Here is a 26682-nt window from a genome sequence, read left to right as displayed (position 1 = left end):
CGGACTTTCAGGTGTGAAAACGCCCTTAAAGAGGTTCACTTTTTAAACTTTAGTTAGTGTGTAATGTTGCTGCTTGAGCATAACCAGAATCTGCAAAGTTACAGCGCTGAAAGTTCAATGCAAACGGAGATATTGTCTTTTAAAGTTATGACAGTTTAATGCCTACAAAAACGGCCGGTTTGGACTACAGCGAGCTTCTTCCTGGGTTAGTGACATCATAAACCCTCGCTAGTCTCTGCAGATGTGACTTCTGCCCGTAAAGGTGAGGGGCGTGGGGTTTCCAGCAACCTGTGCGAAAAAATGAATGGGAGTCAACGGGATGCTAACAGCAGGTGATGGCGTGGTTAGCAATGGCCCTATGGGTGGAACGCTTTCCAAGTGCTAGATTACCCGCTTGCTTGGCACTTCAGACAATAAAAATACAGAAAACTACATTTGGCCATCTAACCAATCTAAGACCATTGCGTATTTCAGAGGGATGGGCTTCTAGAAGCAGGAAGCAATGAACCGTTCAAATGACAGTGGAGACAGCGGTGTGGAATAAAGGTCAAATATAAGAAAAATATGGCGTTAAAAAATTAAATAAAAAATAAGACATGTTATACTGCGCCCCATAAATACAACCAAGCCAATAAAAAAAAACACAGAACCACCCCTTTAAAAAAAAGAAGAAAAAAAGCGATATTTCACCAAAGGGAAATTCTGTAATTTTTCACTTTCATGCTGTTTCAAACCTGTAAGACATTTTTGTTTGTCCATCTTCCGAACACAAAGGAAGATTTATGAAATCTGGGAGCTTTCTGTCCCTTCATCGACAGTCAATGCAACTGTCAAAAGCCCCAAAAAGACAGTAAAGACATCCCTAAAGTAATCCCTGTGACTCCAGTGGTTCAACCTCAATTTTATGAAGTGACGACGAGAGTGCTTTGTTTGCTCCAAAATGTATATATATATACCGGTGTATATATATCTATATATATATATATATATATATATATATATATATATATATATATATATATATATATATATATATATATATATATATATATATATATATATATATATATATATATATATATATATATATATAGATAGATAGATAGATAGATAGATAGATAGATAGATAGATAGATAGATAGATAGATAGATAGATAGATAGATAGATAGATAGATAGATAGATAGATAGATAGATAGATAGATAGATATAGATATAGATAGATAGATATAGATATATTGTTAGATGCGATTAATCGATTTGACTGCATTACATATAAATATATCATATATATCATATATATATATATATATATATATATATATATATATATATATATATATATATATATATATATATATATATATATATATATATATATATATATCATAGACTGTAATTTATTTATAAACTAAAACTAAAGTAGTAAAGTGAAACTACATATTCAAAATCAAGTAGGGGGTGAAAGAAGAAGAAGAGCGCTTGTCCTGTAGCGCTGACCCAGGATCAGTTTTATGTCTCCTCATCCACGTTCAGGGATCAGCAGCAGCATGTCCTGAGCGCATGCGCATGTGAATGACGCACATTGTGTGCGCTGCTCTTGACTTTAGTGAGCGCGCGGCAAAAGGGCTTTTCAAAGTTTATCGTGTTTTCTTGTCTTTGAATGAGTTTCTGTCCCGTTTAAACCGAGCCTCGGCCCAGTATGTTTACTCCCCGCGGCACACCGAGCTCCGGCCGCAGACTGACGCCTCGGACCGGCGGGCGGAAGAGTATGAGCGGTGTTCAGTCCGGACTGCTGTTCTCTCCACGCCGCTCCGCTGTCACAGCACACAGGTAAAACACACACACCGGAGACAGGGTCCCCGCGGAGTCTTAAAAAGTCTTAAAAGTATTAAATTTCAAAATCAAAATATAAGGCCTTAAAAAGTCTTAAATTCGCGGAAGCATTGCGTTCTAGGTCTTAAATAATGTTAAACAGGTCTTAATTTTCCTAGGTCCATGTAACGCTACCTCACTGAAACGCTCTCGCCTCCCGCAGCACACGAGCATTTGTGTGTGTGTGTGTATGTGTGTGTGTGTTTGTTCCGTGGTGTTTGTAGTTCTTTCTTTCGCTAGACCAACTATTGTTCGCTCTATTACAACTACAAATTAGAAAAGCATGCCACTTATATTGCAGCCAATCAGCTTTCGTGTTATTGGGACGAACCTCTTTCTGATCGTACCCCACAGAAGCATAAAACGGATTTTATTCTTCAGCTGAGTCTGACGGTTCTTGCAGTTCCGCGATCTTGAACGCGAATGCGAATATTTCTCAGCACCTTGCTTAATGACCAAATAAAAGTAGGCTATAATATACCTGATTTCACTAAAATAGTTAATAACAGGGATGTAAACGCCGAACTCCGATGTCAGACTGCGTGTGTTTGCTGTCTGTCAGCGCTCGCGCGAGTGTATTGAATGTTATTTCTAGGCTCATTAGCCTTACGTTACTCTTGAACGATCAAATATACACATTATGCATATGTCTATATCCTGATTTGAGTTAAAAAGTTTGAGACGTGTCAGTAAGCACTGGATCGGCGCATTAGTAAGTTCTCAAAGTGAAAGCAAACTAATTAAGCTAAGCTAGCGGTGACCCTGACAAACTAAAACAATGCATGCACTGAAGCCCTATTTCTAAAAACGGGTGAGTGTTCCTCTTTGTAGATATGCATCTTTATGTTGTATTTATTTGTCCTATTGTCATTTGTTTATAACTATAAATTTTATTACTGACCGATTACTTGATTACGTAATTACTTGAAAACTTTTTACTTATATTAAGCAATTATTGCTGTGGTTTACTTTTAAGATGTTGGTCATATTTCCCACCCCAAGCGATCGTGTTATTAAAGATGATAGCACACAACTGAAACAGCGTTTTTTTTTTGTAATACTAAACAAGATTCATGCATTTTGTCAGTTTTATTGCCATGTGTGACTATTGTGCATCTAACATAATAATATGGTTAATGTTGCATCCTAATTATATAAAAAAATAAAAATGTTTGCAAATCTGGAAGTGACCACCACAATAAAAGCAAATTTTGGTCAAATTTGTATATATATATATATATATATATATATATATATATATATATATATATATATATATACAATTTTGGTCAAATTTGTATATATATATATGTGTGTGTGTGTATATGTATGTATATATATATATATATATATATATATATATATATATATATATATATATATATATATATATGTGTATATATATGTGTATATATATATGTGTATATATGTGTATATATGTATATATATATGTATATATATATGTATATATATGTATATATATATATGTATATATATATATATGTATATATGTATATATGTATGTATATATATATATATATATATATATATATATATATATATATATATATATATATATATATATATATGCTAATCCTGGTGGGATTGAGCTATGAATAATACGTTTATTAATACTTTGTTCAATTGAAATAAATTAAATAATATAAGTTTAAGTAGCGTAATTGAGTGTTTTTTTTATTGCGTGATATAGGTCTTAAATTGTATTCATAATGGTCTTAAAAGGGTCTTAAAAAGTCTTAAATTTGACTTGGTGAAACCTGCAGATACCCTGCGGAGAAAACATACCGGCCGAATGTGAACACACATGTACATCTGAACCTTGAGAAACCATTAATATACTATGTTCTCCAACAAAAAGCTACCTATATATTACTGTTTGTGTGACAATACCATGTTAGATTATCATGTAAACACTAGTACTTTAATATGGTAACCATTCAGTATCATGGTATTACTTTCAGATACCATTTTGTTTTATAAACTTACTGAGTTTTGTAATATATATTTATATGTGTATGTATGTGTATATATATATATATAGTGCGTGTGTGTTTCAGTCTGTTTTTAGAAGCTAGACAGTGACCTGTCATGACCAAGTCATTTTTATGATTGTAAAACAAATACAAACATATTAAATATCCATATACTGAATATGACCTGTTTCCATAATGTACTAATAAAACTTACATTTGTTTTTTAGCTGATTTGTGAGAGCATCTCTCTTCTTTCTCCAGATCTACTCCCACTCGTGTTCAGAGTCATGCCGTTGTTGATTCGTATAATTTCGACGTTCAGACTTTTGGATCATCTCTACCTGTCAAAGTCATGGAGGCACTCACCATGGCTGATGGTAAATATTGGTGTCTTCTGTAACTAGATTTACATAGAGCCTGCATTTCAAAACCTGGCAATCTTGTCAATTTGGGTGGGATTTTAGGCATGCATGCATTGGACCGGACTAAGGCAGATTACTGGGTTTTGAGAGCAGGTCCTGTGGATGTGTTGGTGCGAAAGCTTCTTGATGTATGACATTGTGTCTGTTGCAGTGGATGATCAGATTTCTGTGAAGGTTGAGGCGTCCGGATGGGCGTGGATGGTTTGTGGAGAGCATCTGATCGTCTGGAAAGTGGCTCAGACGTCTGTGGCAAAGGTCTGAAAGTGACTATTATTGTTTGGTGCTGAATTTTCTGCTGAGACGGTTTGTATGAACTTAATGCTTTTGCTGTCATTGCAGCTGTCAGTGTGTAAAGACCTCCAGCTGCCGCCCAGTGAGTTTGCATATAGCGCTGATCTCATCTCCATCAATTCCTCCGGCCCGCTCCATCTTGCAACCATACAGGTGAGATCTTTCAAGTCAAGTCACCATCATCACCATCGTAATTTGCGAGTGGGACATTCCCACCACTTTTTGAAACATCTTACTGCACGGATGAACCTAACTAATACAAACACAACATCTCTGGTTAACTAGAAGAGCATCATTTAGTTTGTTTGTTAACCCTTAAAGACCCAGAACATTTTTGGGGCGCCTGAAGTGCCTCTACTTTTCTTTGTTTTTCTCCCCCATTCTAGCAGTTAGCATGAAGTGCTATATATCATTTTAAACAGGAGAACCTGAAGTTTCCATCTAGGCCAATTGTCCCAATTGTACATTTATTTTTTCTGTGAATTGATTAAATTAATATAATTTCAAGAAAAACGGCAGCAAAAAATTAGTATTTTTTTTACTGTAAACTCAAACAGAACTTCATGTAAGTTTGGATTTTTTTTCCTTTAGAAAGTTAGACTTGGTTGTTTTACACTTCCAGATGAAATTTTGTCTACATGTAACAATCCCTCAGCAAGTTATAGCCCTTTGTATAACATTATTCAAGGCATTTCTAGGTTTTTGAGTGAAAGCAGGTTTATTTTATTTACTGACTGCATCCTAAAAAGTTCAAGTAGTAAAGTAAATAAAAAGATTGTTATATATTAACAACACTGAAACAAAAATGTTCACGCCACGCTGACTATGGAGCCTCTGAATGAACAATTGCGAGAAATGTTATACCTATGGAAGGAGGTTCTCCTCTTTACGGTGCAGTTTACAGCATACAGATTGGATTATCGGTTTAAAAGTTATTAAACATTTTAGAACGATCGTTATTTTTAGCCGGGTGTGGCTGTCTCGGTCTTTAAGGGTTAAGAGGTGATCTGGCCCTCGTTGCCGCTGTTATCAGTGGTGCAGATTTCTCTCGTGGCTCGTGCAGTCTTCACACAGACGAGCGCTTTAATCTAACGCTTAACACTGTTGCAGAGATTTTCTATTTGTTCCGTAATATCACGAAACAAAATGCACAAAACTGTCCTGCTCTTGATGTGCAACCACTGATGATATTCAGTTTTGATGAGAGAAAAAATAGGAGGGCAGATTAGAAACGAGAACTTCTGACAAGTTTACCAGACTAGACCAGGGATTATAAACAAAGCGTGCAAATCTATATGCCTTTATTCACGTGAAAAATCTTGGCACTAACGCTTTGCGTTTAGATGCAATAATTAAACAAGATCTATATCAGTAAATTAAATATTTATTAACTACTTAATACAAAACTTTCTGCAATTGTTATTGTACACATTTTGCATCTGATAAAACATTGTATTAGCAATGCTACCCCCCTTATTATACGCCATAAAGTGTGTATCATATGCACGCCAAAGCTCATTTTGACGTATAGATTCTGCGAGATAGCACACTCGTACTATTTATACGTATTTTCTTGAGACTGTCCCACCCACTTTTTAAAACAAAGTTACGTCACTGGTCACCGTTATTTATAAAGCGCTTTGTACAATACAGATTTCAAAGCTAATTAACAGGATAACAGTTAATAATCAATGCTGCAAACTTCATCACATATGAGAGAAAATCAATTTCAGCTGTATTTATGCTCAATTATTAAACAATTTAGTTTCAGCTATAAAGCAACTCTATAGAAGACAGTAGTGTTATTATTCAGTTTAAAGTCAGCATGAAATGTAAGTTGCGATAGTCTCTTCTTCCCTATTGCGACATACATCTGTGAGTGAAACGGTGCTCGGACTAGGGCCCAATTTACACATACATGTTTATTTCCCTTTTTTTGCGCCCTTCGTTTATACGCAAACTGAGTATTCGCCTCTGAAAACGAGTCTTTCTAAAAACTAATTTTGAAAATCTATGTTTGCAAATTTGTATGTAAAAGGAGCCAAACGAGTATTTAGGTAGCCAACGTCACAGTATGTGCCAGAGCTCGCACCGATGTCAAAAGTGCAACCTATGTTTACATGTGATCATGGAAGCGTTCAGAGTAGCAGTCGCATTTATGTTGGTGCAAACTCTTCTCAAGAGTTTGCATTTGCAAATACAGCTGCTCCTTTATGATGATCCTAGTTCCATCCTTGTTTAAAAGAGGAATTGATTCGTTGCTATTTTTGTGATTCTGATTGGCTTACGTGGGCTTGAGCTTCTCGTTACACCGCCACCTACAGGTTTGGCATGCTCTTGACGGCATATATAAATGAACACTTTTCTGAAAACTGACATATGCACAATGTTATTTTTGAAACCGGAGAGGTTGAAAGATCCGTTCATGAAAATAGCCACTCATGTGTAAACGTAGCTTAGAACAAATGTAGACGGGGCTTGATTTTGTCCGTGGGGAACTGATTGGCTTGTTGTGGTTTGCGATTGGTGGATCTCATGTGAGTGACAGATTATTGCCCCGCCCTCACGCCAGTAAACACATCATCAGAGAAGAGATAATGCAAGGGAGGGGAATTTAATTTGATTACAGATTACGAGGCACATAACAAATGCTGCAATATTCCATAAAAAACAAGAACTGTCCATTTTGATTGTGTCAGTGCAATCAAATCCATAGTATTACTGAATATTAAGAGTGTTTTAAACCCCATGATGCAATTCCTTTCATGAAAACATCCATATAAATGTGTTTTTCACAGTCCGTCAGTGCTTTGGCCGTGTCTCCGGATGGCTTGGCCCGGTTCTGGCCCAGTCTGGCTCACGAGGGGACTTACACTGAGATCTCTCTGGACCTGAGCGAACACTTGTGCAACTACGTCGCAGCTGTTAAGGTGGGAAAGCAGACAATATAAGAGGTCTATATTGTTTAAAAATACTGTTAAAATATTGTGTATGTAAATTGTAACTTAAAAAGTGCACAAACAAACATTTAAATAGGCAAACGCTTAAGAGTCAATGATTGGATCATTGATTATTATGTGGTTTAGCATGTTATATATTTGGCAACAGTTCTTTTAACCCTACTTGATGAAGTGTGTAGCTTTTCGTTTCTTAAACAACCATGTAGGAACACACATCATGGCCATTATAGGACCACCTAAGGGGCTATCCTTAAATAAATAGATAAATAAATATTCCAGGACCACAAATTGCTCCTCTTGATGGAAATAAGTTATGCTATTTGTGATGTAAGATGTGCACCAATTTGTGCTCAAGAGTTTGTATTGACAATCCAAGAGTCCAGCCCTCTGCAAAGTCTCCTCCAGCACATCCCAGAATTCAGTGAAGGTCCAATGTATTCTTCATGCTCCTGCCCAACCGTTCTTTCACATTCTGAGCCTGACAATCTTGACATTGTCATCCTGGAATATGGTCATGATGTGTCTTCCTACAAGAGTTTTTAAAGGCGGGCGTACACTGTGCAAATTCAGGCATTTGGGAGGTTGTGAGATATTGCTCACGTTATAAGGCAGTTAACTTGATGATCACATCAAAGCAGCTGGTAGACCGCACGACTGTATTGCACTGAGCCGGTGGCAATCACACAAGCTTTTGCGCTAAACACAGAGGCTGGAGCTTTCGGTGTTGCTGCTATAGCTCCAGATAGAAAAAAATTAAGATTTTTTTTTTTGTGCAAATAAATTGTTGAAAAAGAGAGAACGTGTTTGTCAGTGTGTGTGTGTGTGTGTGTGTGTGTGTGTGTGTGTGTGTGTGTGTGTGTGTGTGTGATGGGTAGGTTTAGGGGTAGGGGCAGTGTAGGGGGATAGAAAATACGATTTGTACAGTATAAAAACCATTACGCTTATGGAGAGTCCCCACATTTCACTAAAACAAACGTGTGTGTGTGAGAGCCACTGAGCTACAGCATAATATACTCATAGGTCTAGCCTATCTGACGTAATTGTGCATGTGCATGATTTGGCAGTAGGGGACGGCCATAGACTGGTGAAAATTGGGCAGACTCCCTAAATTTCTTTATATTTGTTTAATGTTTATTGAGGTCGGAAGGTGCTTGTAACATGGTAGTCTCATAATTCCTCTCACACGCTGCGAGCCACGGCCATACGAGCATCTACGATATCCACACGATTTTCCCCAAGTGTTTTTTTATTTTTTTGCGAGCTTGTACAGCAGCAAAAATCCCACGTGTACGCCCAGCTTAATAAAATAAAACTACACTCCAATTAGGGTTAGAAGGACTGTTGCCAAACATATAACATGCTAGAAACATAATAATCACTGCAATAACTATCCAGTCATTGACTCTTAAGCATTTGTGTATTTAACTCAAAAACAGGGATTTATGCGCTGGTTTGTGGGAATGTGTTTGTGTAATATCCTTCACTTGTTTTATAGGATTATATGGCTTTTATTTTCGTGTCTCTTCTTCCATGAATTGTTTCTCTTGCTCTTTCAGGGCGGTAGCTTCATTGTGTCCTCATACCGCGGGCACCTGCTCCGGCTCTCTCCGGATTCGTCCGGTAAACTGCACCAGAGGCCCGTGCAGCAGGGTCAGGGCATGCTTTCGGGGATTGGGCGCAGGGTTTCCAGCCTGTTCGGCATCCGTGGCCAACCAGCCGACCTCATGGTCAGTACCATTTGACTTTTACAGGTGGATGCAGATCATGCTTTTGATTTGTTCAAGCAGTGACTGGATATTTCTCTGCTCAGGTGTTCAGTGTGTTGTTGGTGAAGGAAACCGGCTGTCTGTACTCTCTCAGCTCTTGTGGTGTCAGTAAATGGGAGGTGGATGAGAACAGTGAGACGCAGGTGTTGAGCTGGAGCACCAATCAGATCATCACAGACAGCATCACCGACGCCATCTGGGTCAGAAATGCACTAGACGATGATATTGTAATTTGTGAAATATTATTAAAATTTCAGATAATGTTTTCTACGTGACTATACACAAATCAGGCATAACATTATGACCGGTGAAGTGAATAACACTTATCTCTTCGTCACGGCACCTGTTAGTGGGTGGGTCATATTAGGCAGCAAGTGAACATTTTGCCCTCAAAGTTAATGTGTCTGGACCACTTAGCAGTGGAAGAAAGTGGCCTGGTCTGATGAATCATGTTTTCTTTTACATCACGTGGATCACCTAAGGAACACATGGCACCAGGATGCACTATGGGAAGAAGGCGAGCCGGCGGAGGCAGTGTGATGCTTTGGGCAATGTTCTGCTGGGAAACCTTGGGTCCTCCATCCATGTGGATGCTACTTTGACACACTCCACCTACCTAAGCATTGCTGAGACCATGTTCAGCCTTTCATGGAAATGGGATTCTGGTGGCTGTGGCTCTTCCAGCAGATAATGCTCCTGACACAAAGCACTAATGGGTCAGGAATGGTTTGAGGAGCACAACAACGAGCTTGAGGTGTTGACATGGCCTCCAAATCCCCCAGATCTCAATCCAATCGAGCATCTGTGGGATGAGCTGAACAAACAAGTCTGATCCATGGAGGCCCCACCTCACAACTTACAGGACTTAAAGGATCTGCTGCTAACATCTTGGTGCCAGATACCACAGCACACCTTCAGGGGTCTAGTGGAGTCCATGCCTCGACGGGTCAGGGCTGCTTTTGGCAGCAAAAGGGGGACCAACACAATATAATGTTATGCCTGATCGGTGTATGTTGTATGTAATTTATTCCTGTGATCAAAGCTGATTTTTCAGCATCATTACTCCAGTCTTCAGGGTTACACGAGCCTTCAGAAATTGTTCTTATATGATGATTAGATCCTTAAGAAATATTTCTAAAATCCTCAACTTCTCTTATAGGACTCAGAAAGTAACTACTCTGAGATCAAGAAAGGAGTGAATGTCTCTTATCTGGACATGCAGTACAGCAAGTGAGTGCTGAATATCATGTTCAAATAAAACTAATACACAGACAGCACATGCACACATTAACAGCTAATGCTCTGTGTCTCTCAGCGCGGGGCTGGTGGTGTTGGCGGCAGCTTGGCATCCGGGCGACACGCCGTGCTTGGCGTATTTCTGCCTGGTCACTCTTGCAGAGAGCGCATCGCCCTCCCCAGACCTGCTCACTGTGGAGGTCACCAGATACAACCCGCCCTTCCAGGTACACCATTCAAACACACTTGAATCATCTGAATGTATTGACTGAGAGTGTCTTCAATTAAAGGGTTAGTTCACTCAAAAATGAACATTCGGTCATTAATTCCTCTCCCTCATGTGGTTGGACACCGGTCAGACCTCCGCTCATCTTCAGACACAGATGAAGATATTAGTGTTGAAATCCGATGGCTCAGAAAGGCCTTCATTGACACCAATGTCATTTCCTCTCTCAAGACCCATAAAGGCACTAAAGACGTCGTTACAAAGCCCATCTCACTACAGCGGCTCTACAATCATTTATGAAGCGACGAGAATAGTTTTTGTGCGCAAAAAACTTGTATAGTGATCGGCCGATTTCAGAACATTTCTTCGTAAAGGCTCGGAGCATTTTGAATCAGTGTATCGAATCAGGATTGGGATCGCCAATGTCACGGGATTTCAGCAGTTTGGCGGGAATAGTTTTTGTGCGCAAAAACTAAATTACGACTTATATAATGATGGGCCGATTTCAAAACAAAGCTTTGAACGGTTATGAATCAGTGAATCGATTCATGATTAAGATCGCCAAAGTCACATGATTTCAGCAGTTTGACACGCGATCCGAATCATGAATCGATTCACTGATTCATAACCACGAATCTTTTTTTAAACCTTTTGAAATCGGCCCATCACTATATAAGTCGTTATTTAGGGTTTTTAAGGGGTTTTTTGCACACAAAAACTCTTCTCTCTCTTCATAAATGATTGTAGAGCCGCTGTAGTGAGATGGGCTTTGTATCGACGTCTTTAGTGCCTTTATGGGTCTTGAGAGAGGAAATGACATTGGTGTCAATGAAGGCCTTTCTGAGCCATCGGATTTCAACACTAATATCTTCATCTGTGTCTGAAGATGAACGGAGGTCTGACGGGTGTCCAACCACATGAGGGAGATGAATTAATGACAGAACTATAATTTTTGAGGGAACTAACCCTATAAAGTAATGAGAAGGGAATACAACTGAATTTATTTTGTGCCGGTTTTGTCCGTCAGAGCGAGGATGAGCTGCAGAAGACGCGTTTGGTGTTGCCTGAGCCGTCGAGTCCTGCTGCGTACCTCTATAACGAGGAGCTGGTGTTCGCCTGCAGCACTGGAGCTGGACGCGGTGGTCTGGCGGAGGAGAAGATCTCCTTCAACTCTCCAGGTACATCCGTCAGACTACCAAACCAAATGAAGAACCTAGTCTTCCTCCTGTAGCTGATCTCAGTTTTTTGGGATTTTTGTCTGTTCTCCAGGTGACCGTATCCGTGGCGGTGGGGTGTGTGCCGGTCTGCCGGTGTTTTTCTCTCAGAATAGCGGGCTGGTTGCCGTTTTAGCAAGAGAAAGCGCTTCCATCCTGCCCGAGACCATGGAGGATTCGCTCTGCACCTCAGTGGCTGGACCTGGACCTGAGGTCTGGAGTCAGTTTACTTAAAGGGATAGTTCACCCAAAATTGAAAATGTAATGTTTGTCTGCTTACCCCCAGTGCATCCAACATGTTTGTTTCTTCAGTAGAACACAAATGAAGATTTTAAACTCCAGCCGTTGCTGTGTGTAGGTCATATAATCATGTGAATGGGTAACAACTCTATAAGAGCAAAAAAAAACATGCTTAGACAACATGCACAAAGAGCGCTATGGCTCATGACGACACACTGATATCTTAAGACACAAAACGATCAGTTTGTGTGAGAAATCGAGCCGTATTTATATCATTTTTTACCTCAAATACAACGCTATATCCAACAGCCTGGAACACGCTTCACTTCAGGTAAGGTCAATAACAAGCGCTGGCTCATATATCCCATGTTCAGAGCGTGTATTATTGACCTTACCGGAAGTGAAGTGCGTTCCAGGCTGTTGAATTTGTGTTCTACTGAAGAAACAAACGCATACATAGGGATGGGTACCGAAAACCGGTATTAAACGGGCCCCGGGGCTGAATTTTGAAAGACAGTTGTATCGATAAGCTCGGCCGTTATCGGTTCTGCTGTCGGTACTTTTGAAAATACACGTGACCAGAGAGAGAGAGAGAGAGAGAGAGAGGCGCAAACGACAGCCGAGGACAGAACTAAACATTCAAACATAGCTGGTTACACTTTAGATCTGTGATAGTCTGATTTTATTTTAGATTTTGACTTCCAAAGATTATAATAGTAATATTTATGTCTAGCGCAACTTAATTCCCTTTGCAGCAGTAGCCTACGCTGTCATTTCTCCCTAAAACTCAAACAAAGCCTAATGACAGAATCGGCACGATCAGTGATTGTTGTAAAATACAGTCTAGCTACTGATGGTTGTGGGACGCGTTTAATAATAATTAAAAGCGTTTAATAATAATAAAGCGATTAAAAGCACAAAAATGTCCGCAAGAGATTGTTCCCAAGTTGGCGCCCGCTCTGAAACAACGAGACGAGCAGATTACACTTTCGGTTTCACACTCGCGTCTAAACGTTCAAATGTACACAAACATCTGTCAAAATGACCGGCTTGGAGTCTCTTAAACACAACACAGTTTGTGTCTAAAATGGACGTAGTTATTATGGATGTAGTCGGGAAAAAATGTAGTGCATCTGCCTATTATCAGTCGCCTATAGAGCTGCACATCTGTCTTAGAGGCAGCAGTGTAAATAAACATGCTGACGAATTACTGCGAATTAAACAACCAAATGCAAAGAGAAAATCCCTCACAGCTCTTGAATGAATAACTTCAGCTTTAATAAGCATTAATTTAGCTATTTATGATAAACTATGCAGTGTTATTTATATTTATATATATATAAATATAAATATCAAAAAGTACCGATAAGAGTACCGTTAAAGTACCTTACCGATAAGCAGTATCGATAAGAGTAGTAATACCGTTAAAATCTTAACGATACCCATCCCTACACCTACATGTTGGATGCTCTGGGGGTCAGCAGATAAACATCAACTTTTCAGTTTTGGGTGAACTATCCCTTTAAAGGGGGCATGATTTTAAGACCAAATATTTAAAAAAATCATATATTATTTATCTTTGCAGGGCACTCCGTTAGAGACGCCACCCAAAATAGACATGGTGGCACAAGAGGACAAAACTAAACTGCTGAAGCAAGCTTTCCTACAGTTCTGCCGGTGAGTTTCCTTCATGTCACAGATGTGTAATCTCTGCGGCCGCTTCTTTCGCATCAGTGACTGATGCTGAACAACTCACGGATCATGTGCTGTGGTTTGTTCTGCAGTCATGATCTGATTGGTGCTCAGAGTATGGTGGACGAGCTCTTCCCCAGCGATGGAGAGGGAGGGGCGGAGCTGGATGCTGTTGTGACCCAGATTGATCTGGATCTGGTGGACGACTACCCTGCCTGTGACCCCCGCTGGGCTGAGTCTGTTCCTGACGGTGAGCGATGGGGAGACTACCTTTCATTTTTGCCCGATTAAATTTGTTTAATGCAACCGTCCTAAAATTTATACAAGTGACTTAAATACATAAACATTTTAATGCATCATTAATTGCATGACTTAAACATATGCATGCATGTATGAAAACAACATGCCATTAATTATATATATTTATTATTTTAACAAATTAATATATATAATGTAATACAAAGAACGTGTGTGTGTGTGTGTGTGTGGTACTTTATATTACATTATATATATTAATTTAATAAATAAATAAAATGCAAGTATAAATCATAAAATTTTATTGTAATATTTATATTATGTATAATATTTATGCTATGTATAGATAGATAGAATATATATATATATATATATATATATATATATATATTGATAATTTAATTATAATTATATTATTAATTGATAGACAGACAGATAGATAGATAGATAGATAGATAGATAGATAGATAGATAGAGAGATAGAGAGATAGATAGATAGAGAGATAGAGAGATAGATAGATAGATAGATGGTATTAATATTATGTATCTATTAGTATAATATTAATTGCCCTAAATATAATTTTAGAAGTATTTATTTGCACAACAAATCATTTCCAAAATTAAATGGATACCAGCTTACCAACCATGAAAGTATATTTTTATTATTTTACATTTACAAATACATTTTTTAATGCATCATTAATTGCATGAATTAAACAACAAATGTATGCATGGATGTATGATAACAACATGCTATTAATATTTTTTATTATTATTTAATGAATTATATATACTGTGTGTGTGTATGTATATATATATATATTTAATGTGTGTGTTTAAATTAAATTTAGCAGTTTTGTGTGTATATTCATGAACTCGCGAGGTGTATTTTTGTAGCGAGTGTTCAAAGTGTGTGTTGTCACATTTTAAAAGAGAAACTTCTGTAAATCCAAGGATTAAATTTGTTAATTTTGCACCCTGGTCAATTTGTACACGTTTTGTCCTGTAGAGGGCGCTGGATTTACACTAACGTCGCTGATCCTGCTGCATCAGTTGGAGGATAAGATGAAAGCTCACCGCTGCCTCATGGACTTCCTGCTTCAGGTTTCTCCACGGCCACACTCTCAATCTACAAGACGCGTTTCATCCTTCACACAGCACTCAACAGTGTATCTTTTCTCCATCTGCTCTACAGACAGGTCTTCTAGACCGCCTCACTTCCACAACAATACGCTCGGCCCCGATGGCAACGCGACTCCTGCTGTGTGAACATGCAGAGAAGCTCTCGGCTGCCATCGTGCTGAAGAACCATCATGCCAAGCATCCCGAACTCGTGAACACAGCCATCCTATCAACCCTGAAGAAGAACAACACCGAAATATCGTCCAACCTCACGCCCGCGGACGTGTTCTTCAGAGAGGTGCGAGACTTCAGCTCCCCGTTCATCGACCTCTAATGTAGAATATGTATTTATCTTGTGCGTGTCCCTCCAGGTGTCTCAGATCTCCTCCATCTTTGAGTGTCTGCTGGATGAGGAGGAAAAAGCTTTGAAAGAGCATCCGGACGCCGCCAGGTGGGCCGACGTGGTGCTCAACGTCAATGACATTGTCAAGGTGCCCAGCTTTTTTTTTCACCTGTTCATTAAATCATGCACTCAGATCAGAGCACTACATATATAATATGTAGTTAAAGCTACAAAAAAAACTAAAAAAAAAAAGAATATTTTGCACATCGCTTCCTGGTCCTTTAGTTCATGAAATTAATAATCGTCATGTTTTGTGTGTAGGAAATGCTTCAAGCGGCAGCACAGTACAGAGAATCCAAAGCATCTCTATACAGAGCACCAGAGAACTGCAGCTCTGAGCCTGAGTACATCCCATGGACAGGTACATACACACACACACCACTGAAAGGACTTCCTGTAACTGTTGGTGGCCAATGCCAACCACCAATAATATAAGAGAAAGGAGGCTTCCCCATGCACTTTTTAGCCGCGAAAATCATCATCAAAATTGAGTCAGACATGAAAGCTTCGCTGCAACGACTACTGTTGGAAAATGATACCTCAGTTGTGCTCACCGACATTTTAGGGCAGTCTGAACTAACTAACTAAAAAACACAACACGGGAGTGGGAGGGAACGGGAGTCAATCTTCTGCACTGCAAAAAATGCTCTTCTTACTCAGTAATTCTGTCTTGTTTCCAGTCTAAATATCTAAAAATTCTTAAATCAAGATGCATTTACTATACTAGTAAAACGACATAATGTATTTTTTCCTTGTTTTGTTAAAAATAAAATCAAAATGAAGTGTTTTTTTGCAGAATAATCTAGTTTCTGATTGAAATCTTGTTTTTTGTTTCCGTCCCAAACAGAAATAAGATTATTTTTCTCACCCCGTTGGCCATTTTGCCTTTTTTAAGCAAAAAACTCATTTCATTTTGATTTTATTTTCAACAAAACAAGAAAAAATATCTTGTCGTTTTACTTATCTAGTAAATGCATCTTGATTTCAGAATTTTTAGATATTTGGACTGGAAACATGGAAGAAATACTAAATGACTGAATGACATTTTTATTGCTACTGACCAGGGTGATGTGACTGTACTTTTACTATTGGATCTGTCAGCAGCGTTTGATACTATTGACCACAACATTTTGCTATCACGCCTAGAAAATTATGTAGGGATTAGAGGAAATTGTCTGAAATCGATTAAGTCTTGCGGTATTCCACAAGGATCCGTTTTAGCACCAGTATTTTTTTCACTATATATGCTTCCGTTAGGTCAAATCATGAGGAAATACGGTATCACTTTTAATTGTTATGCAGACGACACCCAGCTGTACCTTCCGTTAAAGCCTACTGTCTCTTTGGCTGTAGAAAGACTCGTAGAATGTTTTGACGAGATTAAGCTGTGGATGTCCACAAATTTTTTTATGTTTAAATGAAACAAAAACAGAATTGGTTTTATTTGGCCCTTCCGAGTCCTTTGATACATCCAATATTGACTTAGGTGCGCTTTCACCTTTTCAGATGCATCAGGTAAAAAATGTAGGTATAATTTGTGACAGTGCATTAAAATTCGAAAAACAGATAAACAAAGTTGTTAAAACTAGTTTCTTTTTTTTTAGATCAATCGCTAAAATCAAGTCCTTTGTGTCACAGAAGGACCTGGAAAAGATAATATATGCTTTTATTTTCTCACGATTAGATTATGGTAATGCACTATATTATGGTGTTCAACAAAAAAGTTTAGACAGATTACAATTGGTTCAAAACGCAGCCGCAAGACTTCTGACAGGTACTCGGAAAAATGAGCACATCACCCCTGTACTAAGAGAATTACATTGGTTGCCAGTTTCCTATCGGATTAATTTTAAGCTTTTATTATTTGTTTTTAAAGCTTTACATGGTACTGCTCCAACATACATAGCCGATCTGATCCAGGTAAAGAAACCAAAGAGATCGTTACGCTCTGAGTCATTAAATCTCTTAGAGGTCCCGCGGACATACCGGAAAATGAGGGGAGACCGCTCTTTTGCCGCTGTTGGTACTAGGCTGTGGAATGGGTTACCTCATTATATCCGGTAGTGCTCCGGTCTTTGGGAGTTTAAACGACAGTTGAAATCATATTTTTTTGCTTTGGCATTCGATCATACATGAGTGTGTGCTAGTGGTGTCTATGCTTTGTCTTATGGGCTTTCCTATGTAATTTTATTTATTTATTTTTTATCTATGGTGGTGTAATGAACTTGAAGTTGAATGTGATTGTATAATTATGTAGTATTTGGCCCTTGTACAGCACTGTGGTCAACTTTTGTTGTATTAGTATGTGCTTTATAAATAAATTGAACATTGAACTAAATAAGAAGAGCATTTTTTGCAGTGTGGGATTGGGGCGGGACGAGAATTCTCCCCAGTTTTTTCATGGGATTGGGATGGGACGGGATTTTTTTGTGTGGGAGTGGGACGGGAGAGGTTTGAAAATCCACTCCTGTGTCACCCTCTAGTGCGCACACACACACACACACATATGGTTCACTATCTTTGTGGGGACTCTCCATAGGCATAATGGTTTTTATACTGTACAAACCGTATTTTCTATCCCCTTACACTGCCCCTGCCCCTAAACCTACCCATCACACACACACACACACACACACTGCCCCTGCCCCTAAACCTACCCATCACAGGAAACATTCAGCATTTTTACTTTCTCAAAAAAACTCATCCTGTATGATTTATAAGCATTTTGAAAAGTGGGGACCGCTGGCTGGTCCCCTCAATGTAGGTGGTCTCGCATTTTACTATAGTTATGGGGACATTTGAAAGGACTTCCTGTGCCTTTTTGAGCATCCCTTCATCAGTGTAATAACTTGTCCATCTTCCCCTCAGCCTCAGGAGGAGTCGGTGGAGTTCGCAGCACCATCACGCGGCAGCATGAGATGATACTGCACGCAGCGTATCCTCACGCAGACGCAGAGCTGCGCGCTGCCCTGAGCGAGCAGCTGGTGGCGCTGTTGGACTCCCTGCTGAGCGGATACGTGGCTCAGCTGACGTCTCTCCGCCGCTCTGGACAACATGAACGCTACGACACGCTGGAGAACGAGTACACGCAGAAGCGCTCAGAGCTGCTCGCACCTCTCCGTGAGTTATTTTGGGATTGGCCAGTTTACCAGTTGGTCAGTTGGTTTCTTCTTGTTCAAATGGCCAGAGTAAGCTGCAAAGCGGAGCAGATTGAATGTTTAACCTCTTACCCTCTGGGACCTTTTTTGGGATTTCCGCCTGGATTTGGCTTGCCTAAGTTGAAAAGCTTCCCGTACACACATACAGTGTATCATTTTACAGGAAACCCTTTGAAGTTACAGAAAACACTGCTAAAAGTGATGAACATATAAATAAAAGATGTCTGAGCTGGATTTTAAGTGGTTAATACGCGTGTGCGTGTGTGTGTGTGTGATTTCTCCCAGTGGAGTTGGGTCAGCATCAGTGGGTCGCAGCGCTGGCGGAGAAATACTGTGACTTTGACATATTGGTGCAGTTGTGCGAACGGACAGATAACCAGAGTCGACTACAGCAATACATGGTCAAATTCGCTGATCAGGTAACAAAGCCCAAAACATACATCACTGTTCAAAAGTTTGGGATCAGTACAATTAAAGGGTTAGTTCACCCAAAAATGAAATTTATGTAATTACTGACTCCCCCTAATGTCGTTCCACGCCCGTAAGACCTCCGTTCATCTTCACACACAGTTTAAGATATTTTATATTTAGTCTGAGAGCGTATGCAAGTGTATGCACACTATACTGTCCATGTCCAGAAAGGGAATAAAAACATCATCAGAGTAGTCCATATGAGACATCAGTGGGTTAATCAGAGTCTCTTGAAGCATCGAAAATACATTTTGGTCCAAAAATAACAAAAACTATGACTTTATTCAGCCTTGTCTTCTCTTCCGCATTTGTTTTCAAACCTCAAATAAAGCTTCAAACGGTCGTGAATCAGTGAATCAATCAATGATTCGGATCGCGTGTCAAACTGCTGAAATCACGTGACATTGGCGAACCGAATCATGAATCAATACGATCAGTTTCTTGAGCATCAAATCCTCATATCAGAATGATTTCTGACTGAATTAATGATGCTGAAAACTCAGATTTGATCACAGGAATACATTACATTTTACTATATATTCACATAGAAAACAAGTATTTTAAATTGTAGTAATATTTCACTAGTACATTTTTGACTGTTTGTGATCAAATAAATGCATCCTTGGTGAGCAGAAGAGACTTCTTTTAGAAACAAAGAAAGAAATTCTTACAAAAGTTAAATCCCAGATTTGTGATGCCACGTACCAAGTTTGGTTGGAATACGATAAAGCGTTGCTGAGATATAGCCTTGCGTTTATTTTCGCAACCGCCACTTAAAATTTGTTTGCACGTTTAACGTAAACGTTTTGACAAATCAACTTGAATTCCATAACTTTTTGTCAGCATGGTCTGAAGATGATCTGTTTAAATTATTTTGTGAAAATCGGAGCAACGGCTTCAGAAGAAGTTCGAAAAAAGTAGTTTTTTCAGAAAATTCAAAATTTACATAACAGATTTTTTTTCTTTTTTATAATTTTGTATCTAGCCCTTATGGTTCAAACGTTTTTAGCATAAATGACGGTTGCAATAGGTGTCTTCTCATCTTCAGTGCTCGGCCCCTAATAATAGGAACGCTAACGATTTCAATATGTGCCTCCGCACCTTCGGTGCTTGGCCCCTAAATAAAATAAATTCTTGCAAAAGTAAAATCCCAGATGGGTTACAGTACCTGTGCCAAATGCATTTACCCACAGCCTTCCCTGTTCCCTGTAGAACTTCGCTGACTTCCTGTTCCGCTGGTACATGGAGAAAGGCAAGAGAGGGAAGCTGCTGTCTCAGCCAATAGCAACGCACCAACAGCTGGCCAGTTTCCTGCAGGCTCACGATCACCTCAGCTGGCTGCATGACATACATGTGCAGGACTATCAGAGGGTAAGAGCACCTTTTCTTCACTTTAAAGGGTTAGTTCACCCAAAAATGCTAATTCTGTCATTAATTCCTCACCCTAATGACACCCGTCAGACCTCCGTTCATCTTCAGACACAGATGAAGATATTAGTGTTGAAATACGATGGCTCAGAAAGGCCTTCATTGACACCAATGTCATTTCCTCTCTCAAGACCCATAAAGGCACTAAAGACGTCGATACAAAGCCCATCTCACTACAGCGGCTCTACAATTATTTTATGAAGAGAGAGAATAGTTTTTGTGTGCAAAAACTAAATAACGATTTATATAGTGATGGCTGATTTCAAAACAAAGTTTCAAAAGGTTATGAATCAGTGAATCGATTCATGATTCAGATCGCCAATGTCACGTGATTTCAGCAGTTTGACACGCGATCTGAATCATGAATCAATATACGCTGATTCGTAACTGTTCGAATCTTTGTTTTGAAATCGGATATCACTATATAAGTCATTATTTCGGGAGGGTTTGCGCACAAAAACTAACCCTTTAATATGTGTGCCGCCATGAGCTCACTGACACTCACAGTGCTAAATTCTTTCTCTTCACGCCAGGCCCATCGTACCCTGTACAGTCAGGCCAACACAGAGACACGATACTTCAGCAAGAAGAAGACCCTGCTGGCCCTCAGCAAACTCACGGCTCTCGCGTCGGACATGCCTGAAGCCGTGCACCGCAGACAGCTCACCGGTCAGTAATGTGCCTTCAGTAATCTTTCCTGTAGCTCAACCAGTAGAGCGTGGCGCTAGCAACGCCAAGGTCATGGGTTCGATTCCTAGGGAAAGCAAGAACTGACAATAATTTAAAAAATGTGTACCTTGAATGCAATGTAAATCGCTTTGGATAAAAGCATCTGCCAAATGCATAAATGTAAATGTAACGTGCCTTCATATGAGTTTGGGAGAGTTACTGTCATTTGTCTTAATGAAGCGAAGCTACGATAGTCTTTTCTTCCCCATGGACCCTTTTCACAGACTGTGATGACGCATTTTAACGTTCAGCAATATTGTAAATCCTGCAAGGTTTTTTGTATTTTCATTTTTTTTTATTGTATGTGCATTTATAACACTAATAGTTTGTATTATATTACTTTTGCATCAAATTACAAAAACAAGTTACCGCTGCTTTGAGAGTGTGTCTAATACAGCGTCTATGGGAGTGATGTTAAAATTAACATCTTTCTCTCTTTTCACTGCCGTTATCAATCTTGCGCTATTTTTTCCCTATTTTTAAAAGTTGTGAAATCACTATTGTTGCGTTTTTCTTTTGCTATTTGAGAAAATGGGGACACAATTTTTTTTTAAATGTATTCTCTCATTCACCACTATAAAAGTTAACCCAACTTTGAAGACTACCGCTCTAAGAAACCCGGAAATGTACAAAAGGGTCTATTGTGACGTATATATGAGTACAACGACTTCTCAAACTAGAACAAATATAGGCGGGATGCTTGTGGTTTGCTATTGGTGGATCTCATGTGATTGACAGGTTATTGCCCCGCCCTCACGCCAGTAAAAACATCATGGCCGTCATGGAGATTAATGTTGACAAATACAAACATGACATGAAAACATGTCTATGAAAAATGGCGCAAAAACCAATTAAAAAAAATTAAAATCATGATCAATCATCATCACCTCGCCAATCCCTAGCTCCAATCTGACCTGCATTTCCCTCTCTTCCTCTCCAATTAATATCCCTAGCCCCCAATTATCTAATCTGCAAAAACACTTTCTGACACTTTTGAAATGATTGTGTTTGGTGTAGATATAGTGGAGCAGGAGAGGTTTCTGCTTCATCAGGAGACTCTTCCTAAACAGCTGCTGGAAGAGAAGCAGCTGAACCCTGACAATATGCCTCTGCTGAGCCCACGTAACCTCATTGATGTGAGTAAACCACTAAAACACGGTCTCACACACACCGTTTGTAACTTCTTCATCCTCATTTCTCTCAATTTGTTCCTCTGTTATCCTTCAGCTGTACATCTGCGACGAGAACCGTGGAGCCAACGAGTACGATTTTAAGAAAGCTCTGGATCTGCTGGAGTACTTGGAGGAGGTATCTGTAAATCAGACAACATTTAAATAGAAATGACTTTCAGAAGCAGGCATGTTTCTTATGTGCTTTTATCACCTGTAGAAGGATTCCCTCGATATCGATGCCCTAAAACGAGAGATCTTCAGTAAAGCCTTAAAGAAAGATTGGAAGGAGAGGTGAGCATCACAAAACTCACTGAAATTAGATAGGTGTGGGAGAACGTTTCATTTTACTTGACTCGTTTAGGTTACAATCACACTGAAGTTAGGCAGTGGAGGGATGGTGAGCTGTTACACTCGTCAGCATTAAGGTGACCGCTCTATACAAACCATACTTGAGGAAAGAGTGTATGAGAAGAACTGCTCTCTTTTTCCTCATCTTCGTGCTCCTAATCGCCTACGCACAAATTCACTCTTTCGAGGCACATCACCTTATAAACCAACACATAAATGCTATCCTCGGTATAATCCAGTGCTGATTGCCGTCTTATTGTTCTTTTGCAGATTCTGGTCACTTCAGGGCCAAGATCTTTTCAAACTGGGATCTGATATTGGCCAAATTTAAACAATAATGTGAACAGCTGAACAAAATCTTGCAGATCTAAACAACAAGTCAGAATTGAGCATTAATGCTATGTTCTGACTGCGAGCCTTAGGGCTTAATTATGATTTATTGCTAAGATCTGATTTTGTGGTATATGTTGTTACAAACATGTTGTTTTTAAATTTGGCCAATATTAGATTCAAGATTCAAGTGAGAGCTGATCATGTCCTGAACTGATCCGCATGCACAAAAGGACGCTTAAAGAGATAGTTGACTTTAAAATGAATATTCTGTCATCCTTTACTCATCCTCAAGTTGTTTCAAGCCTGTATGAATTTCTTTCTTCAGTTGAACACAAGGGAAGATATTTTGAAGAATGTCAGTAACCAAACAGTTAACTGGAGCCATTGACTTCCATAGTATTTTTTTTTCTACTATGGAAGTCAATGGCTCCAGTTAACTGTTTGGTTACTGACATTCTTCAAAATATCTTCCCTTGTGTTCAACTGAAGAAAGAAACTCATACAGGCTTGAAACAACTTAAGGGTGAGTAAAGGATGACAGAATATTCATCTTAAAGTGAACTATCCCTTTAAACACAGAAGATAAGTTATTATGATAAGTTATTTATTTATAGTGTGTTAAAAGTCGCATGAATTCCGACTGAGGTCGCATTGCAAAACATCAGACGTACCGCTTATGGAAGTGGCCCAAATAAGAATCGAAAAGATCAGATGCCATGTAGTTGGTGCCGTTCACCGTCATGAGAAAAACAGATCTGAGTCACATAAATCGGATTTGGGCCACTTTTGCCTGCAGTCTGAACGTAGCCTACTGGTTTTGGATTTGACTAACTGATTGAATGATCGATTGATTTGCAGTTGGTCATCTTCTGATGATAATGACGATCCTCTAGAAGCAGCCAGAGACAGCACTTTTGTCAAGATCCTTCAGAAACTCATTCAAGAAGGTATGGTTGACTCTCTTTTTGTATCACAGAGGGTTTAGAGCTTATTTGAGGTTTGATTTTTAGCAGATATGAAGTATAAAATATAGTACTTTACTTTGGTGCATGCAGCGAGTTGCAGGCTAAAATCTGCATTTGTGGTGAAAGTGTGTTTTGTGTGTGCACACAGGTGTTACTCTGCAGTCGTACCTGCCTGACGTGAAGGATCTCCTGCTGGAAAATGAGCTGGAGAGTTTGAAATCAAAGCCGTACTTTGAGTTCCTCCTGCGGGCCAATTATGAGCACTACCTGAAAGCTCAGATATGATATTTCTTCACGTTTCTACTGTTTCCTTGTTAATATTCCAACTTTTTGTACTGTTTCATTAAAAAAAGACATGATCCAAGACTTAATTTCAGAATAAACTGTATTTCTGTAATTTACAGGCAGATCGTTTTCAATGGTTTTCTTCTGTTGCTAGATCTTGTACAACCTTTGCAGTGAACATTTGGCAAAAGATATCCCAAATTTAGTAAAGGTGGGACAGAAGCGCATGTCTTAAAACAGACTGTTTAAAGTGGCATAAATGCTATATCACAGCAATTTTAATAGTATACTTTGATACTAGGGGCTGAGGCGGGTCAGAGCAGGCATGATTTAGTCTGGCTCTTACACAGCATTACTTCTTTACACAGAATTTTGAGCAGGCACAGATCAGCCTGAAATCAGCTGTGTAAAGATGCATATAGATAGAATAACAAAGCCAAATCGGTGCCAACCAAATGGTGAAATTTAAGGCCCCAATATACTTCAAGCAAAATCGAAGAAGAATTGTTGTGACGTCATTTCGAAGAAAATCAGGCCAAAACAGAGTTCATTTTGGGAGTTCGAAACAGCTTCCAGAAGCATCTGGTAATCGCCTTCGTACTCCCATTGGTCCGTGGCGATTACATCGTCTTTCACATGGAAATCTTATCCTGTTCATTTCTCCTGTTCAGTGCGTTGAGATCAGACATCTGTGAGTGAAAACATGAACACTGGAGAGCAGCTTTATAGTAGAAAATGAAGTTGTGGCACTGACACTGTTTTCATGTTTAATACGGTAAAGCTGCTTGATTTTAAGCAATCTATTGTATAAAAGGATATAAAAATAAACGTGACTACTAGAGTGCCAAAATACTGTTTTCTCAATTTTCTATGGTTTCTTTTGTTATTGAGATGAAAGCGTGCAGCACATATTTACATATTCATCTAAACGTCACTTCCAGCAGTGTGGGCGGCGCCGTCAGGATGTTCGCGGACAGTATCTCACTGCTCACATAATTCGAATTTAGTTTTACCCCTAAGCAAAGAACCAAAAAGAACGTCTCTGTGAGTATATTGGGGTCGTCAGACTGCAGAGGTGGCACAGGAGCGCTTCTGAAGTGGCATTTCAGTTTCTCTACACAGACTGTTTAATGCTCGATCAATGCATTTATACACCAGTTATAACCGTATGCTTTTATACAAGAAGCTGAGACTAGACACTGAATCTTGAGCAGGCACACATCCGCCTTAAATCAGCTGTGTAAAGATGCCTGTAAGGGACTATTTTAAAGAAGCATATGCATGCTTTTAGAGCAAAACATTAACGCATAGATATACAGATGAGGCTTAACATAGTCTCAGACTAAAATGCATGTTTGAGCTGTTTTAACTGAAAGCATATCTTAAAATATATATCACTGTCATTGTTTTGTATCAAGATGCACACCAGTAATGCTTTTTTTTAGGCACGTTTATAAAAGCTACTTAATGTCCTAATGAACGAAAGCCTAATCCTGGTTTAATCTAAACCCTGTCTGTGGAACCAGGCCTTTGTTTTTTGTCAGTGGACCGTGAAAATCAGCAAAGCATCAGATTCCACATATAGACACCGCTCGCTCGGTTTGATATCTAATGCAGTGAAGTACAGACGTTCTTTGGGTCTTAGTATGTGAAAGGCTTTAGGACAGGTGATCTTTTTAACGTCATCTTGTTTGTCTTTTACTCCTTGCTCTCATCTGTCGCTCCCACTCAGTCTTCCTCCTCTCCTTCCTCCTGCAGCTGGTGTAAAGAGAGCAGCTGAACTGATGGAGAAGCATATGCCTCCCCTGAGCTCCTAAAAATAGGGAAGGAAGGGTGAAGTTAGCTGGGCTTTACTGGGGGTTCTCTGACACCCTATATGGGGTGGGAGCCTCTGGAATCCCTAAAGATACTAAATAAACTGTCTAGGATATATGATACTCGTTTGTTTGTGATGTAGCATTCAGCTGTGGCATCAGATATCATTGAGATGCCCAAAGGCCTGTGATTGTCAAATGGCCGTCTAATGATTGTGTAATAATTTAATAACCATCTCGTCATTATAATATCCTGTTCTCTGAAAGGCTTTCCTAAGTGGTTA

At 39.2% G+C, this 26682-nt stretch overlaps 1 protein-coding gene across 1 annotated transcript; it reads left to right on the top strand.

The window, feature by feature from the left end:
• The first annotated feature begins 1550 nt into the window (after positions 1-1550).
• On the top strand, positions 1551-24700 carry nup133 (nucleoporin 133). The gene is made up of 26 exons (XM_067440806.1): positions 1551-1832; positions 4130-4245; positions 4442-4545; positions 4630-4734; positions 7380-7511; positions 9098-9268; positions 9352-9507; positions 10467-10537; positions 10623-10770; positions 11797-11947; positions 12039-12196; positions 13809-13900; positions 14008-14165; positions 15180-15274; positions 15366-15590; positions 15664-15783; positions 15957-16056; positions 18564-18815; positions 19139-19272; positions 20537-20695; positions 21286-21421; positions 22499-22617; positions 22709-22789; positions 22871-22944; positions 24193-24281; positions 24448-24700. Exons 1-26 carry the CDS (start codon positions 1702-1704, stop codon positions 24582-24584), a joined length of 3414 nt encoding a protein of 1137 aa, XP_067296907.1. The 5' UTR covers positions 1551-1701; the 3' UTR covers positions 24585-24700.
• Positions 24701-26682: the final 1982 nt, after the last annotated feature.

Source organism: Pseudorasbora parva, chromosome 4 (assembly GCF_024679245.1).
Source record: "Pseudorasbora parva isolate DD20220531a chromosome 4, ASM2467924v1, whole genome shotgun sequence".
NCBI classification, from domain to species: Eukaryota; Metazoa; Chordata; class Actinopteri; order Cypriniformes; family Gobionidae; genus Pseudorasbora; species Pseudorasbora parva.
This window is presented reverse-complemented; position numbering and strand designations above follow the sequence as displayed.